Source organism: Mercenaria mercenaria, chromosome 1 (assembly GCF_021730395.1).
Source record: "Mercenaria mercenaria strain notata chromosome 1, MADL_Memer_1, whole genome shotgun sequence".
NCBI classification, from domain to species: domain Eukaryota; kingdom Metazoa; phylum Mollusca; class Bivalvia; order Venerida; family Veneridae; genus Mercenaria; species Mercenaria mercenaria.
The window spans coordinates 101573500-101586435 of NC_069361.1; the positions used below are offsets into that span (position 1 = coordinate 101573500).

At 33.9% G+C, this 12936-nt stretch overlaps 1 protein-coding gene across 1 annotated transcript in view; it reads right to left on the reverse strand.

The window, feature by feature from the left end:
* The window catches only part of LOC123563942 (uncharacterized), a 112997-nt gene that overhangs the window by 76313 nt on the left and 23748 nt on the right, over nucleotides 1–12936 (reverse strand). The window contains exons 11-18 of the mRNA XM_053526403.1: nucleotides 12427–12524; nucleotides 11028–11195; nucleotides 10512–10558; nucleotides 9667–9780; nucleotides 5928–6044; nucleotides 4721–4834; nucleotides 739–783; nucleotides 453–551 (exon numbers count right to left, since the gene is read on the reverse strand). Coding sequence (XP_053382378.1) covers nucleotides 453–551; nucleotides 739–783; nucleotides 4721–4834; nucleotides 5928–6044; nucleotides 9667–9780; nucleotides 10512–10558; nucleotides 11028–11195; nucleotides 12427–12524 — 802 coding nt within the window. The remainder of the gene's footprint in view (nucleotides 1–452; nucleotides 552–738; nucleotides 784–4720; nucleotides 4835–5927; nucleotides 6045–9666; nucleotides 9781–10511; nucleotides 10559–11027; nucleotides 11196–12426; nucleotides 12525–12936) is intronic.

The following is a 12936-nucleotide window of genomic DNA, read 5'->3' on the forward strand; positions in this document are numbered from 1 at the left end:
CAAATACTACTAAGTACAATGTACTTCAGCAATAAATACACTGTTATAGAACAAAATCAACATTAAATAACAATAACTTAAGCAGTAGCACGATTTAAAAATTACAGACTTAACTAAGTAAATACTTAAGTTTTTTCGTGACACTGGGGCCAGAATTATAACGTTGTTTGTCTTTGTAAAGTCATATTCCTGTTTACGGACGTAAAGTTCAAGCGTTTTTTAATACACTACTGTAAAATAATGATTTTATTTTTTACTTTTATTTGTTGAATATACCATGCAAGGAAACGACTCTGTTTTGTGGGATTATCCGGCTTGAGGGTTACTGTATAGGCTGCAACAAGGCTGTTTTTATCTTCACTGTGTTCCTGTGCGTTTAAAGTCATGTTTCTACGTTAGTTACGGTATTGCAATTAAATATAGAATACAATATAAAGAAAAGAGGGACTTACCAGTTTCACATCTGTCTCCACTATATCCGTAGGGACAAGAACATCTGCCTCCTTGCAAACATACTCCCCCTCCTTGACAAGGGTTAGGGCTACAACCATCTGAAATATGACGCGTCTGAATGCAATTTTGAGAAACTGATACATCTTTTAGCGTGTTGTCATTTCAATTTTTGAAATATGATTCAGTAGAAGTATTTTATTTTCATATTTAGTAAAGTTTAGACACAGATTTGAATACTTGCAACTACTTAAATTAAATCACAGAAGATAACATAAAATACAGTACCTGCGGGGCAACTCATGATTCCGGCAGCTTGTGTTGAGCATTTATCTAAAATAAAGCGCATTATATTCTCAGTATCTTAACATAATCATTACTGCTGATATACAGAAATTGTTTTCTAGGTCTTCAGAAGGTATTTATTGCTACCATATTTTTGGTTAAATGTAACAGTGTAAAACTCTGAAAACTCTCTCTGAAATTCTTTCATTTAATGACACGGCCAAAACTGAGAGCACAGAAACACCATTTTTATTATTAGCTCGACTTTTCGAAGAAAAAGTAGAGCTATGGTCGGCGTCGGTTAAAGTTTTTGATCAAGTTAAATATCTCTGTTACTATCAAAGCTATTGACTTGAAACTTAAAATACTTATTAATTATCAAAGTCTACACGAAGAGAAAAATCCCCATAACTCTTATTTGAATTTTAACAGAATTATGCCCCTTTTTAACTCAGAATTTTTGGTTAAAGTTTTTTGATAATGTAAAATATCTCTGTAACTATCATAGCTATTAACTTGAAACTTAAACTACTTATTTGCTATCAAAGTCTACACCAGGAGAAACAATCCCCATAACTTTGATTTGAATTTTGACTGAATTATGCGACTTTTTAACTTAGAATTTTTATCATCTTTTTTGGATAAAGTCAAATACCTCTTTTACTATAAAAGCTTTTGACTTGAAACTTAAAATAGTTATTTACTATCAAAGTCTACACCTGAAGAAAAAGTCCTCATTACTCTGATCTGAATTTGACAGAGTTTAGTCCCTTTTTAACTTGATTTTTTTACTGGCAAAGCTCTAATTCAGCCAAGCACTGAGTCGAGCGCGCTGTCTTACGGACAGCTCTTGTTTTATATCCTTTCCGCTTCCATAACGTAGTAAAAGGTAGTAGCGTCTGATAGCCATTTCACGCTTCTGTAGAATCAACATTCAGTACACGAAATTTATTTTGAAAATATTTCTGAAATGTTTAAGTCTGCAGCTCTCACATGCGAGACATATAATGACATATTCATACAACATCAAAAGGACCTTATGAACGGTTTGACAAAGTTCCAAAAAATTTCCGTATACCCTTGCTCCGTTACAGACCCCTGTGGGATTTGTCTTTATTCTGAGTTCAAATGTTTGTTCGCAGATGAAAAGCTTGCATGTCGTGCTAAAGCCCAGGTATTTTCAAATCGTTAGAAAGTGCTGAAAATTGACTCCTCATTAGCTAAAATAAGTCCAGGTGCATCCATTTAGACGGGGTGACATATGCGCAAGACCCATGACTATAGACCAATTTAAATGCGACTTTCATTTTCAGGTTTAGCCTGTTTACTTTCATTTTCTTTACTTCCGGAAAAAGCCGGACCTAGCGTCATTTTCTGTGTTGTCAGAAACATACGTATGACTGGCGAGATTGCATAAAAATTTGCCAGTATTTCTAAGGATATCAAACAATAATATAACAAGAGCTCGTCGAACATGAAATGCCCCCCTTGATGCAATCAGTTATTGCACAAGGAACAGAAATTATATGCTCACTGTAAACAAAAGTTCTACCATTCTGGTTTAATCTGACCTTGACCTTTAACCTATTAACCTAACAAGAGATTACAGAGTGATCTTGGCGCCATTTTTGAATGTTCCAAATTTCAAGACTAGCTCAAGGTGACAAAATCAATGTCAAATTTCATTTCGGTACAAAACAATGTGTATGTGGTCCAAATTTGAAAGCTGTGGCTTGAGAAATGTGAAAGCAGGTCACTAGATCAATTTCAAGGTCAAAGTTCATTTCGGTAGACTTAACTATGCATGTGCTTCAAATTTGAAGGCTGTAGCTTGAGAAATGTGAAAGTAGGTAATAGGTAAAATTCAATGTCAAATTTCAATTCAGAACACAAAAATATGCATGCGGTCCAAGTTTGAAGCCTGTAGCTTCGGAAATGTGAAAGTAGGTCACTATGTCAATCTCGAGATCAAAGTTCATTTCGGTACACAATACTATGCATGTGGTTCAAATTTGAAGGCTGTAGCTTGAGAAATGTAAAAGTAGGTCACTAGGTCAAAATCAAGGTCAAATTTTATTTCGGAACAAAAAAACTATGCAAGTGGTCCAAATTTGAAGCCTGTACCTTCAGAAATGTGAAAGTAGGTCACTAGGTCAATCTCAAGATCAAAGTTCATTTCGGTACACAAAACTATGCATGTGGTTCAAATTTGAAGTCTGTAGCTTGAGAAATGTGAAAGTAGGTCACTAGGTCAATCTCAAGACCAAAGTTCATTTCAGTACACAAAACTGTGCTTGTGGTTCAAATTTGAAGTCTGTAGTTTGAGAAATATGGAAGTAGGTCACAGGTCAAAATCAAGGTCAAATTTTATTTTGGAACAAAAAACTATGCATGTGGTCCAAATTTGAAGCTTGTACCTTCAAAAATGTGAAAGTAGGTCACTAGGTCAATAACAAGGTCATTTTTTTTTCGGTACACATACCTATGCATGTGGTCCAAATTTGAAGGCTGTAGCTACAGAAATGTGAAAGTAGGTCACTAGGTCAAAATTAAGGACAACTCATGTCAAGGTTCGTCTTGCCATTCAAAACTATACAATTCATGTGGTCCAAATTTGAATGCTGTAAGTTATGGACATGAAGGTTCTAAGTTTTTCCCTATATAAGTCTATATGAACCATAAGACCCCTGGGGCGGGGCCATATTTGACCCTAGAGGGATAATTTGAACAAACTTGGTATAGAACCACTAAATGATGCTACATTACAAAATATCAAAGCAATAGTCTTTGTGGTTTGGACAAGAAGATTTTCAAAGTTTTTCCCTATATAAGTCTATGTAAACCATGTGACCCCCAGGGCGGAGCCATATTTGACCCTAGGGGTTTTGTAGCCATATTTGACCCTAGAGATTAGAACAATTTTAGTAGAGGACCACTAGATGATGTCATATACAAAATATCAAAGCCCTAGGCCCTGTGGTTTTGGATAAGAGGTTTTTCAAAGTTTTTTTTTCTATATAAGTCTATATAAACCATGTGACCGCCGGGGTGGCGCCATATTTGACCCCAGGGAAATAATCTGAACAATCTTGGTAAAGGACCACTAGATTTTGCTACATACCAAATATCAAAGCCCTAGGCCCTATGGTTTTGGACGAGAAGATCAGAAACCGTTTTAACTGTTCCTGGCTAATGTGACCTTGACCTTTGACCTAATGACCTCAAAATCAATAAGGGTCATCTGCTAGTTATGGCCAACCTAACTATCAATTTTCCTGACACTAGGACCCAAGCGTTCTAGAGTTATTGCCTGGAAACCATTTTACTGTTCCTGGCCAATGTGACCTTGACCTTTGACCTAATGACCTCAAAATCAATAGGGGTCATCTGCTGGTCATGGCCAACCTAACTATCAATTTTCCTGACACTAGGCCCAAGCGTTCTAGGGTTATTGCCTGGAAACCATTTTACTGTTCCTGGTCACTGTGACCTTGACCTTTGACATACTGATCTCAAAATCAATGGAGGTGATCTGCTGGTCATGACCGACCTCCCTTTCAACTTCGTGACCCTAGGCCTAAGTGTTCTTGAGTTATCATCCGGAAACTGTTTTACTGTTCAGGGTCACTGTGACCTTGACCTTTAACATACTGACCTCAAAATCAATAGGAGTCATCTGCTCGTCATTACCAACCTCCCTATCAACTTTAATGATCCTAAGCCCAAGTGTTCTTGAGTTATCATCCGGAAACCGTTTTACTATTCAGGGTCACTGTGACCTTGACCTTTGACATACAGACCTCAAAATCAATAGGGGTCATCTGCTGGCGATGACCAACCTCCCTATTAACTTTCATGATCCTAGGCCCAAGCGTTCTTGAGTTATCATCCGGAAACGGATTGGTCTACATTCCGACCGACCTACCGACCGACATCTGCAAAACAATATACCCCTCCTTCTTCGAAGGGGGGCATAAAAACTTACCATTTTCACAATGTGTTCCACTATAGCGTGAGAAACATTCGCAGTCAAACCCATTAACCTTGTCCTTGCAGCTACCATGCCCGTTACATGCATTAGCATGACAGTCGTCAATATCTGAGATATAAAATCTTTGAAATATTAGCTATTACAAAACAACATATTGAAAACCGACCCGTGACAATTTCCGCTGTCAAGAGTGTTCATGCATTGTGTGGTACATTGAAATAACAACCAAGTTTTCTGTTTTATTTCCGTTTGACATTCGCTTTGCTTAAAGCAGATGTTACTACCGGTCCACTTATTAGGCGAAAGAGCGATATGGCCACTATTCAAAACGTTTGCAGAGAACTCATTTTACCATTAATTTTAATAAAAGAAACATCAAACAATTGGTAAACAATTATAAAACACAAAATAAAAATGTCAATATCATTTTTTTCTAGGGTGCCTCAAGTAAACGGATTTAATGAGACAGAATTCTAACTTCTACATTGAACAAATAAGGCCGTTGAAGTTTGCTTACTTCATTCAAAAATAACTCTGGGGCAGATGTAAAACCTACCTAAATGTCTTCCACGATATGCAATCTAAAGAGTGAAAGCAAAATAGAGAAATTTTACTTCATGTTACTCAATAGTTTTAAAGATGTGTAACTCAACCCGTTCTGTTTAAGTAGTAAATTTACTTTGAACAGCAAGAAATCGCTTATCAAATTATTTTTATTTCCATTTTTGTACAACAAATCAATTTTAAGTCCTGAAAGAAGTAAAAATTTATTAGAAAAAAGGAAAATAAGGGGAAAACTGGGTCCCATAGGGCTTGACCATACGCCCCCCTGAGAATTGCAGTAAAGGTAGGTTTATGGTAGGAATTGAATACTCTTCAAAAAGGAGGTATTCTATTACGCTTCTAATACCTTAACATGAATACAACTTACGTTCCTCAATGAACTCAGTGTAAATCAAATAGTTGTTCTTCCCAATGTTTTTTGTCTATTACCTATGCTCTGAATGATAGTTTATACAGCAGAGCATATTCCTAATTATCACATTATAAAATAAATAATTATACAATTTAAACCAAGACAACTAGTGTACGTAACAAAAGACTTTCGCCTATAGCAATAAATGCCCAAAAAATCTTGAATTCCCTTATGATATTTACGATCAACTTTACACGACATCAATATAATGAATAAACGGCTTACTTTTGTCGCAAATATCTCCAGTAAATCCAGGTTTACAATAACACAAAATGCCGGCCAAATTGAGACATTTTACAGAATGTTCTTGAACACATGGATCTGGTTTACATTTATCTTCCTCTGAAAATTAAAATAATGACAGGTGTGTGCACATACCCATTTATACAACAGTTAGAAGTCAGTTGTTTAACGAGTTTGCTTCACTGAAATTTCTATAAAACATAATGTATATTAAAAAAGTTTGTTGAAATACATAAAAAGAAAATTGAGACAATAATAATGGTGAAACAGCCCCGTACTTTCGATAAGAGCTATTATATTTTGATCTTTTGTGATGTGATTGTTCAGCACGACATTTATGTGGTGCAAGTAGTGCTATACTGTTCCGTTTTTGTATTTGAAAATTTTGAGCTTGAGTGTTTCAAATACTTGCTATTTTACAGTGTTTTTTTGCATTGTTTAATCACCTCTTGGATATGATATCTGCTTCTCTAACTTTTGTCTTTTGACAGATTCAATGATATGCAGTCTCTATATCCTCGGCCCCACTCTCTATTCTTGTTCGTTTAGTTCTGCTGATTGTGTTCTGGGTACGGTCTATCCAATTATTTTAACTGGTGAACGTACGCCATAAATAGGCTCAGTCAAACGGGCCTGCAACTTTTTCATTTTAATCGTGTTTGGCAACATATGGATTTCTACCTTTAGTATTTCATACAACATATGTACACATATGTAAATAAGCCTAAAAGTTCAGCGACAGTCATTATCAAGGGTATAATAATTATCAGGGTTTATAAATGGTTATGTATAAATGTTACGTTAAACTACGATTCTCTGTGTGTAAACGTCTTTTTCAACATTTTTTCAGTCATATAAACGACGGTGTCTACTTGTAGCAGTGTGCACAATGCCCAACTTTTCAGTGCTGCCTCACTGGAGTATCACAACATAGACACGTTACATTATACTCCACCCATTTATGGTATACTGACACCAGGCTGACCAGTTCTTGCACTATCCTCTTAATGTTGAGCGCCAACCGAAGAAGCTTTGGTATATCGCAGCCAGGAATCGAACCCACGACCTCCTGCATTCGAAGCAGGCGCTCTGTCAGATTACGTTTCTAAATAGCTAGCTTTCATGAACATGTATACAATTATGAAATGATTTCACCTTCTAATTTGATTGAAAACTGTCTCTCAGCTAACGTAAAAAGAACTGAATATTTATAATCATATTTAAATATTATGTACATGTATATCTATATACATGTATATCTGTATATTAAGTACTAGTATATAAATGTCATACGAACGTTTTAAAATACAAACGCAGATTTTGACTAGTATACAAATTCAACTTTGACTAGAAAACGAGTATTTAAATCTGTATACAGAATGTACGTTCATTGAACAGAGGTCAAGATGGTTTAAATTACAGTAGATGCTACTCCGCTTCTAAACTTTGCAAGAGCAGACCTATGTAAACTAGAAATAACTGTTTTACAATATTCTTCAACTGTAAATTCATTTTGTAAAAATTGGTATGTTCTAAAATTACTTCCATCAGCATTACTGCATCCAATATCTGAGTTTATTTCTTGTTTTAATTCATTAAAAAATCTTCCATTGTATTTTTCTTCACATTTTAATAATACTATGTTCAGAAGCTATGGTATCCAAAGTACACTATTCATAACAATTAATTTCTGATACCATTCTTAACTCTTTAAAACCAATTATTGGTTGCAAAATAATATTTACAAATAAACGACAATAGTATGACTGTTGTTCGTTGCCAGCCAATTTCCCCTATTAAAGCCCCAAAGTGAGTTTATTTTGATACACCTAAAATGAACACATTCCTCTATTTTGATTAGCATTTATGCATGAAAACTGATGCGCGTACCTACAAACAGCAGGCAATTACAGACCAAACTAAAGAAAAGAAATTTGTTTATAAGTTTAGAAAACGAATTATAAGGCATTCCGCCGCGACAAGCCTAGTGCTCAGACTGTGCAAAAATCTGGCCGAAATATTGTAATTTAACTATTTGCCCAAGTTTAATCCTTGATAAAATATTTATCAACAATGAAATTTTACCACATTTAAAATTTGAATTTGTTCTATCAACACACCTTGCTCTTAAATGAGTGACATTATTTATTGTATAATTAATATTTAACCCGTTATTAGTTGTCCATTCATAAAAAAGACCTAACATTTTTATAAATCTAAGTTTCTGTTAATAAAACCACACCCACACCGTCAGCATATAAGAAAATGTATATCTTCCTAATTGAATACCTAGGTCTAATGCCGAAAGTAAAAATGAAAACCCGATAGATTTCAGCCTGGTCAAAATCCTGACTTACAACAAACCAATCAGTATACATTTTGTTTATTCCCATACAAGACGATACGGTATTGTAAGGTAATGCATGACTTTTCCGTATGTTTTATTCAACAAAGATTATATTTCGACTAACTATCGAGTAGATATTTTTAAAGATTTTTTAAAGTTTATAATTAAATCTAGTTTCAACGAGGTTAATTAAAGATGCTAAGTGATCAATTTCTAAATCCATTTTGTTCATTTACTTGAATAGCATTTAGTTCCTCATGATGCAATAAAACACTTGATCACATGTTTGACGTCGCAGGAATGTAATAAAGCCATTTCATAAAAATGATAATACACTACTGTAATAAAGCTTTGACGTCGACGTCGTTTATAGTATAGGAGACGTTGATCGACTCGACATGTTTAAAAGGTAAAAGAAAGTAGAATTTTGATGTCTCAACAAGAAAAAGAATATTACATTTGTTAGAATTTATTAGACTTGTTGAATAAAATTGATAAAATGCTCGACAGAGCCTCACATTTTATCATTTTATTCAACTCGTTTATTAAATTCAATATGAAAAGACACTCATGTAATATCCTCTATATACACTCTTCAAAATTACTGATATAATATGACTTTATATACTGTTTTAATTGAATGATTTGCTTCAAACAGAATTATTCGTAAGTTAAATTCAAAAGAATCATTTGATTATGATATGATCTGATAAAAATATCAATATTTGTTACTTTCTTAAGAATATTGAGTTTAACCGCTTAAGATTAAACTGCTTATCTAACAGAAAAGAATCATTCTATTGATTGGCTTTTCTATGATGACGTAATATAGTGTCAAACAATTTCAATTTAACTGTCTGAAGAATACCACCCACCCTCCCTCTCTTGTTTCAATAGTTTGCTGCCGTTTTTTTGTATATTTCAGCTCCAATTCCACATCCTCATGGCTGGATGAGTTTAGAAATGCACACTTCCTGAGAAGATACATATTTATGGAAAAACAGAAAACCATATCATGACAAACTATATAATTTTACTTACTAGTAGTTTAAACGTTTTGCTATTGGAGTCAGAGCAAACATTAAAGTGTGGTATTGCATTAAAAGAAGAATTATAGCTGCAAAGATTCATGACATTCGTTGGCGTTTTTAACACATAAAAATCCGTTCTGCTACCGTACCTGGTGCTGAAGCTTAAAAACAAAGGTGAATGGCTTATCATTATTGCATTTATATACATTATATGTATACATTTTTCAAGAATACATATTAACAGCTACGGCCAGCATATGCGACTATCTGAAAAAAGTAAATTTCATCAAACTGTATTAGTATTTTGTTCCTCATGTTGCTGGATAAATGTGTTAGTACTTACTCTTCTCACACGTTTTCCCCGAAAATCCAGACAAACAGAGACATATAAAACCTCCTGTATCTTCGTCCCTTTTACAGGTAGCTGAATTCAAGCATGGTGCAGATACGCAAGGATCTATAAAGAATACAATAGTAATGTTTAACTTTACATTTATATCTATAGTTATTTACTTGGCTGTCTAAAAAGTAAAACAATTGTGTCACATAATAAGATATAATAACAAAACATTTTTTATACATAATCTATATCACATTTCTAATAGCAATAAATCATAATTTCAAGCTCATTACAATGTAAAAAATATATATTATACTCGATAAAAATCGACGTTTTACACATAATAATATATATATAATATCTACATAAGACAGAATTTAACTGTTTGCATATGCAATACCAATGTAACACTGAGATGCCTTCAAAATATAGCGTGTTTACAACTGTTTTAAAAACGCGCTTCAGAATAACGGTATTCTTTCGTATTTCCATGATGGTAATTATACATGATTTGCATGAAAACATTTTGAAATACAAGATTTTAGTTACAAACTGAGTTTTAGGCCTAAACAAAGTGTTTAATGTATTAATTTTATTTAATGAATGAAGTTGAGTTTAGACCGCGCTTTGTTTCCTCAGGGTAAGATAGTTACTTACCCGTGCTTTTTAAACTACACTGAAAAGAAATTGACTTGATTAGTTTGCAGATGAAATTGTAAAAGAAATAAATTAGGGAGGTTTAAATTCTAACAATTCATGCGAGAGGTAAACGTAGGTCACTAGGTTATGGTGAGTCTTAAATGTAGTTTCCTCTAGTCTTTCTTAATAAAGTGTATAGGTTCACTTACCAGGTGGTTCTATTTTGCTCTGAATGCAAACATTCTCGCTTTCGCCTCTGTAAAATATTGAAAAATCAGTCCAGTCTAAGTACGTTTGAATATGATACATGAAAACACTGTTTGATAAATTTTGTACATGTATATTGAATTTAAAATCTTACGTCAAATTTCCCTCCTTTTAGGGTCTCATCTATGTCATTTGTCTGTGTCTAATATATCAAATATATAAAAAATGTAACTAAATAAGTATGTCAAAAGGAATAACTTACTTAGGTCATCAATTAACCTCTTGGACATTGTTTTCAAAACTATATTATGAAAATAAATGGGCCCTTTTTGGGGCCTCATTTTAAGATAATTGAAGTTAACGAACTGTGTATCCCCCCGCCTTTTTGGAAGTAGCATACTTCAAAACAGTTACATACAAAGTTTGGGGCTTTCTTCGCAAGAGCAAACATTTTCCCTATAACCTATACGCTATTAAACCACAAAATTATGTATAAATATACACATTATCTAACATACCCATTTTTGTCTTTCGCCATGAAGCAGATATTTTCTTTTCCGTGTAACGAGTGCTCAAAATAAAGATCTGTTTGATACATTGGTTCCCCTTTATGTGTAACAGTCTGTATTGGACTTAGCTTGTACTTGTCAATGAAGCTGTCAGTCACATGTATGTCTACAACCTCACTAAAACCAAGTTAAAAGTAATGAGCAGACAATAACCAAAATTTACAAATTACACAGTTATAATATTATATGAGTTCATAATAGAATATTTAAGGTATTGGACCCTTAATAGAGTACCTCCTTTTTGAAGAGTATTCAATTCCTACCATAAACCTACTTTGTCTGCAATTTTCAGGGGGCGTAGGTTCAAGCCGCACTAGGACCAAAATGTTTTTCCATAATTTCTTTTTTTCTTTAGAAAGTTTTTACTTCTTTCAAAACTGATTATGGATGTATTGAACAAAAGTGGAAAATTTTCAATTTATAAGCGATTTCTTCCTGTTCAAAGTGAATTTACCTCTGAATCAGGAGAGGTAGAGTTAGACATCTTTAAAATACTGAGTTACATGTGGTAAAAGTTCTATTTTGCCTTTATTCTTTAGATTACATATTGTGGAAGAAATGCAGGTAGGTTCTACTTCTGCCCAAGGTTATTTTTGGACGAAATGAGCAAAATTCAAAACAGACCTACAGGATTTGACCTTAATTTTTCTATGTTGGAGTTAGAATGCTGTCTCATTAAATCTGTTTACTTGAGGCACCCTAGAAATATGATATTTACAGTTTTATGTTGTGTTTTATAATTGTTTAACAATAGTTTGATGTTTCTTTTATCAAAATTAATGCTGTAATGAATTCTCTGCAAACGTTTTAGATTGTGGCCATCACATTGAAATTTGTCTCTACTTGAGGAAATACCATAAATTATACAAAAACGGGACGGTAAAAGTTTTTTAAAATTTGCAACACAGTGCAAAACATGGTCAACTTTAAGAATATACCAAGCAAATGCTATTTTTAAAACATTACTATTAGGGATCCTATACCTTGAAACAGAAAAAACACATAAAATTACAGGCCGCCCGCTTAGCTCGTTAGGGAGAGTGCAGATCTACGGACAGCGGGTCGTAAGATTGATCCCAAGGCGAGTTGTATGTTCTCCGTGACGATTTGATAAAAGTCATTGTGTCTGAGGTCATTCGCCCTTTACCTTTGATTCATAGGGGGTTGGAGCAGGAGTTGGCAATTACGTAAGAGAAAAGGTTTGTACTGGCACAGAATCCAGAAAGACTTGCATGGTTAACGCCCGCCGTTATATAGCTGAAATACTGTAAAAAACGACGTTAAACCCAAAACAAACATAAAATTAATAAAAATATTTAGAATTCCAACTGTAAATAATACAACTTACACCGTTGATTTGACATATATAGCAACAACGCATGTCGCATGTATTTTGCAGTTCACAAACTGATCCGGTGATGGTATGTCGACAAAATAGGGCTTCCCCTAAAAAGGTAAAAGGTAAGGGTAGATTTCCCACAATAACAGAGCACAGTAAACATGGCAAGAGCCGGTACATTTTTGTTATAATCAATATGCAAAAATGGGTAGGGGATAGACATAATTTCACTTCTTCCATCGTTTCTTGTAGTATTTAGGAGAAAAGCATCACAGAGTGTTATTAGGCATCGCACTTCAATATGAAGCGAAGCGACAAACTGTAGAGGGGTCAATCACTAAACATAGTTATATATTTTCGCATTGTATCATCTTTTGATGAACTTACTTACCCATTTTACAAATATCTGATTAAAATTTGTGTTGTTATTTATAAACTGCATCCCATAATATACGGGGTGTGTCAAACCAATGTTAAGAACGTTATTTTTTATTAAAACACTTGTGGTTTTTTTTTTGG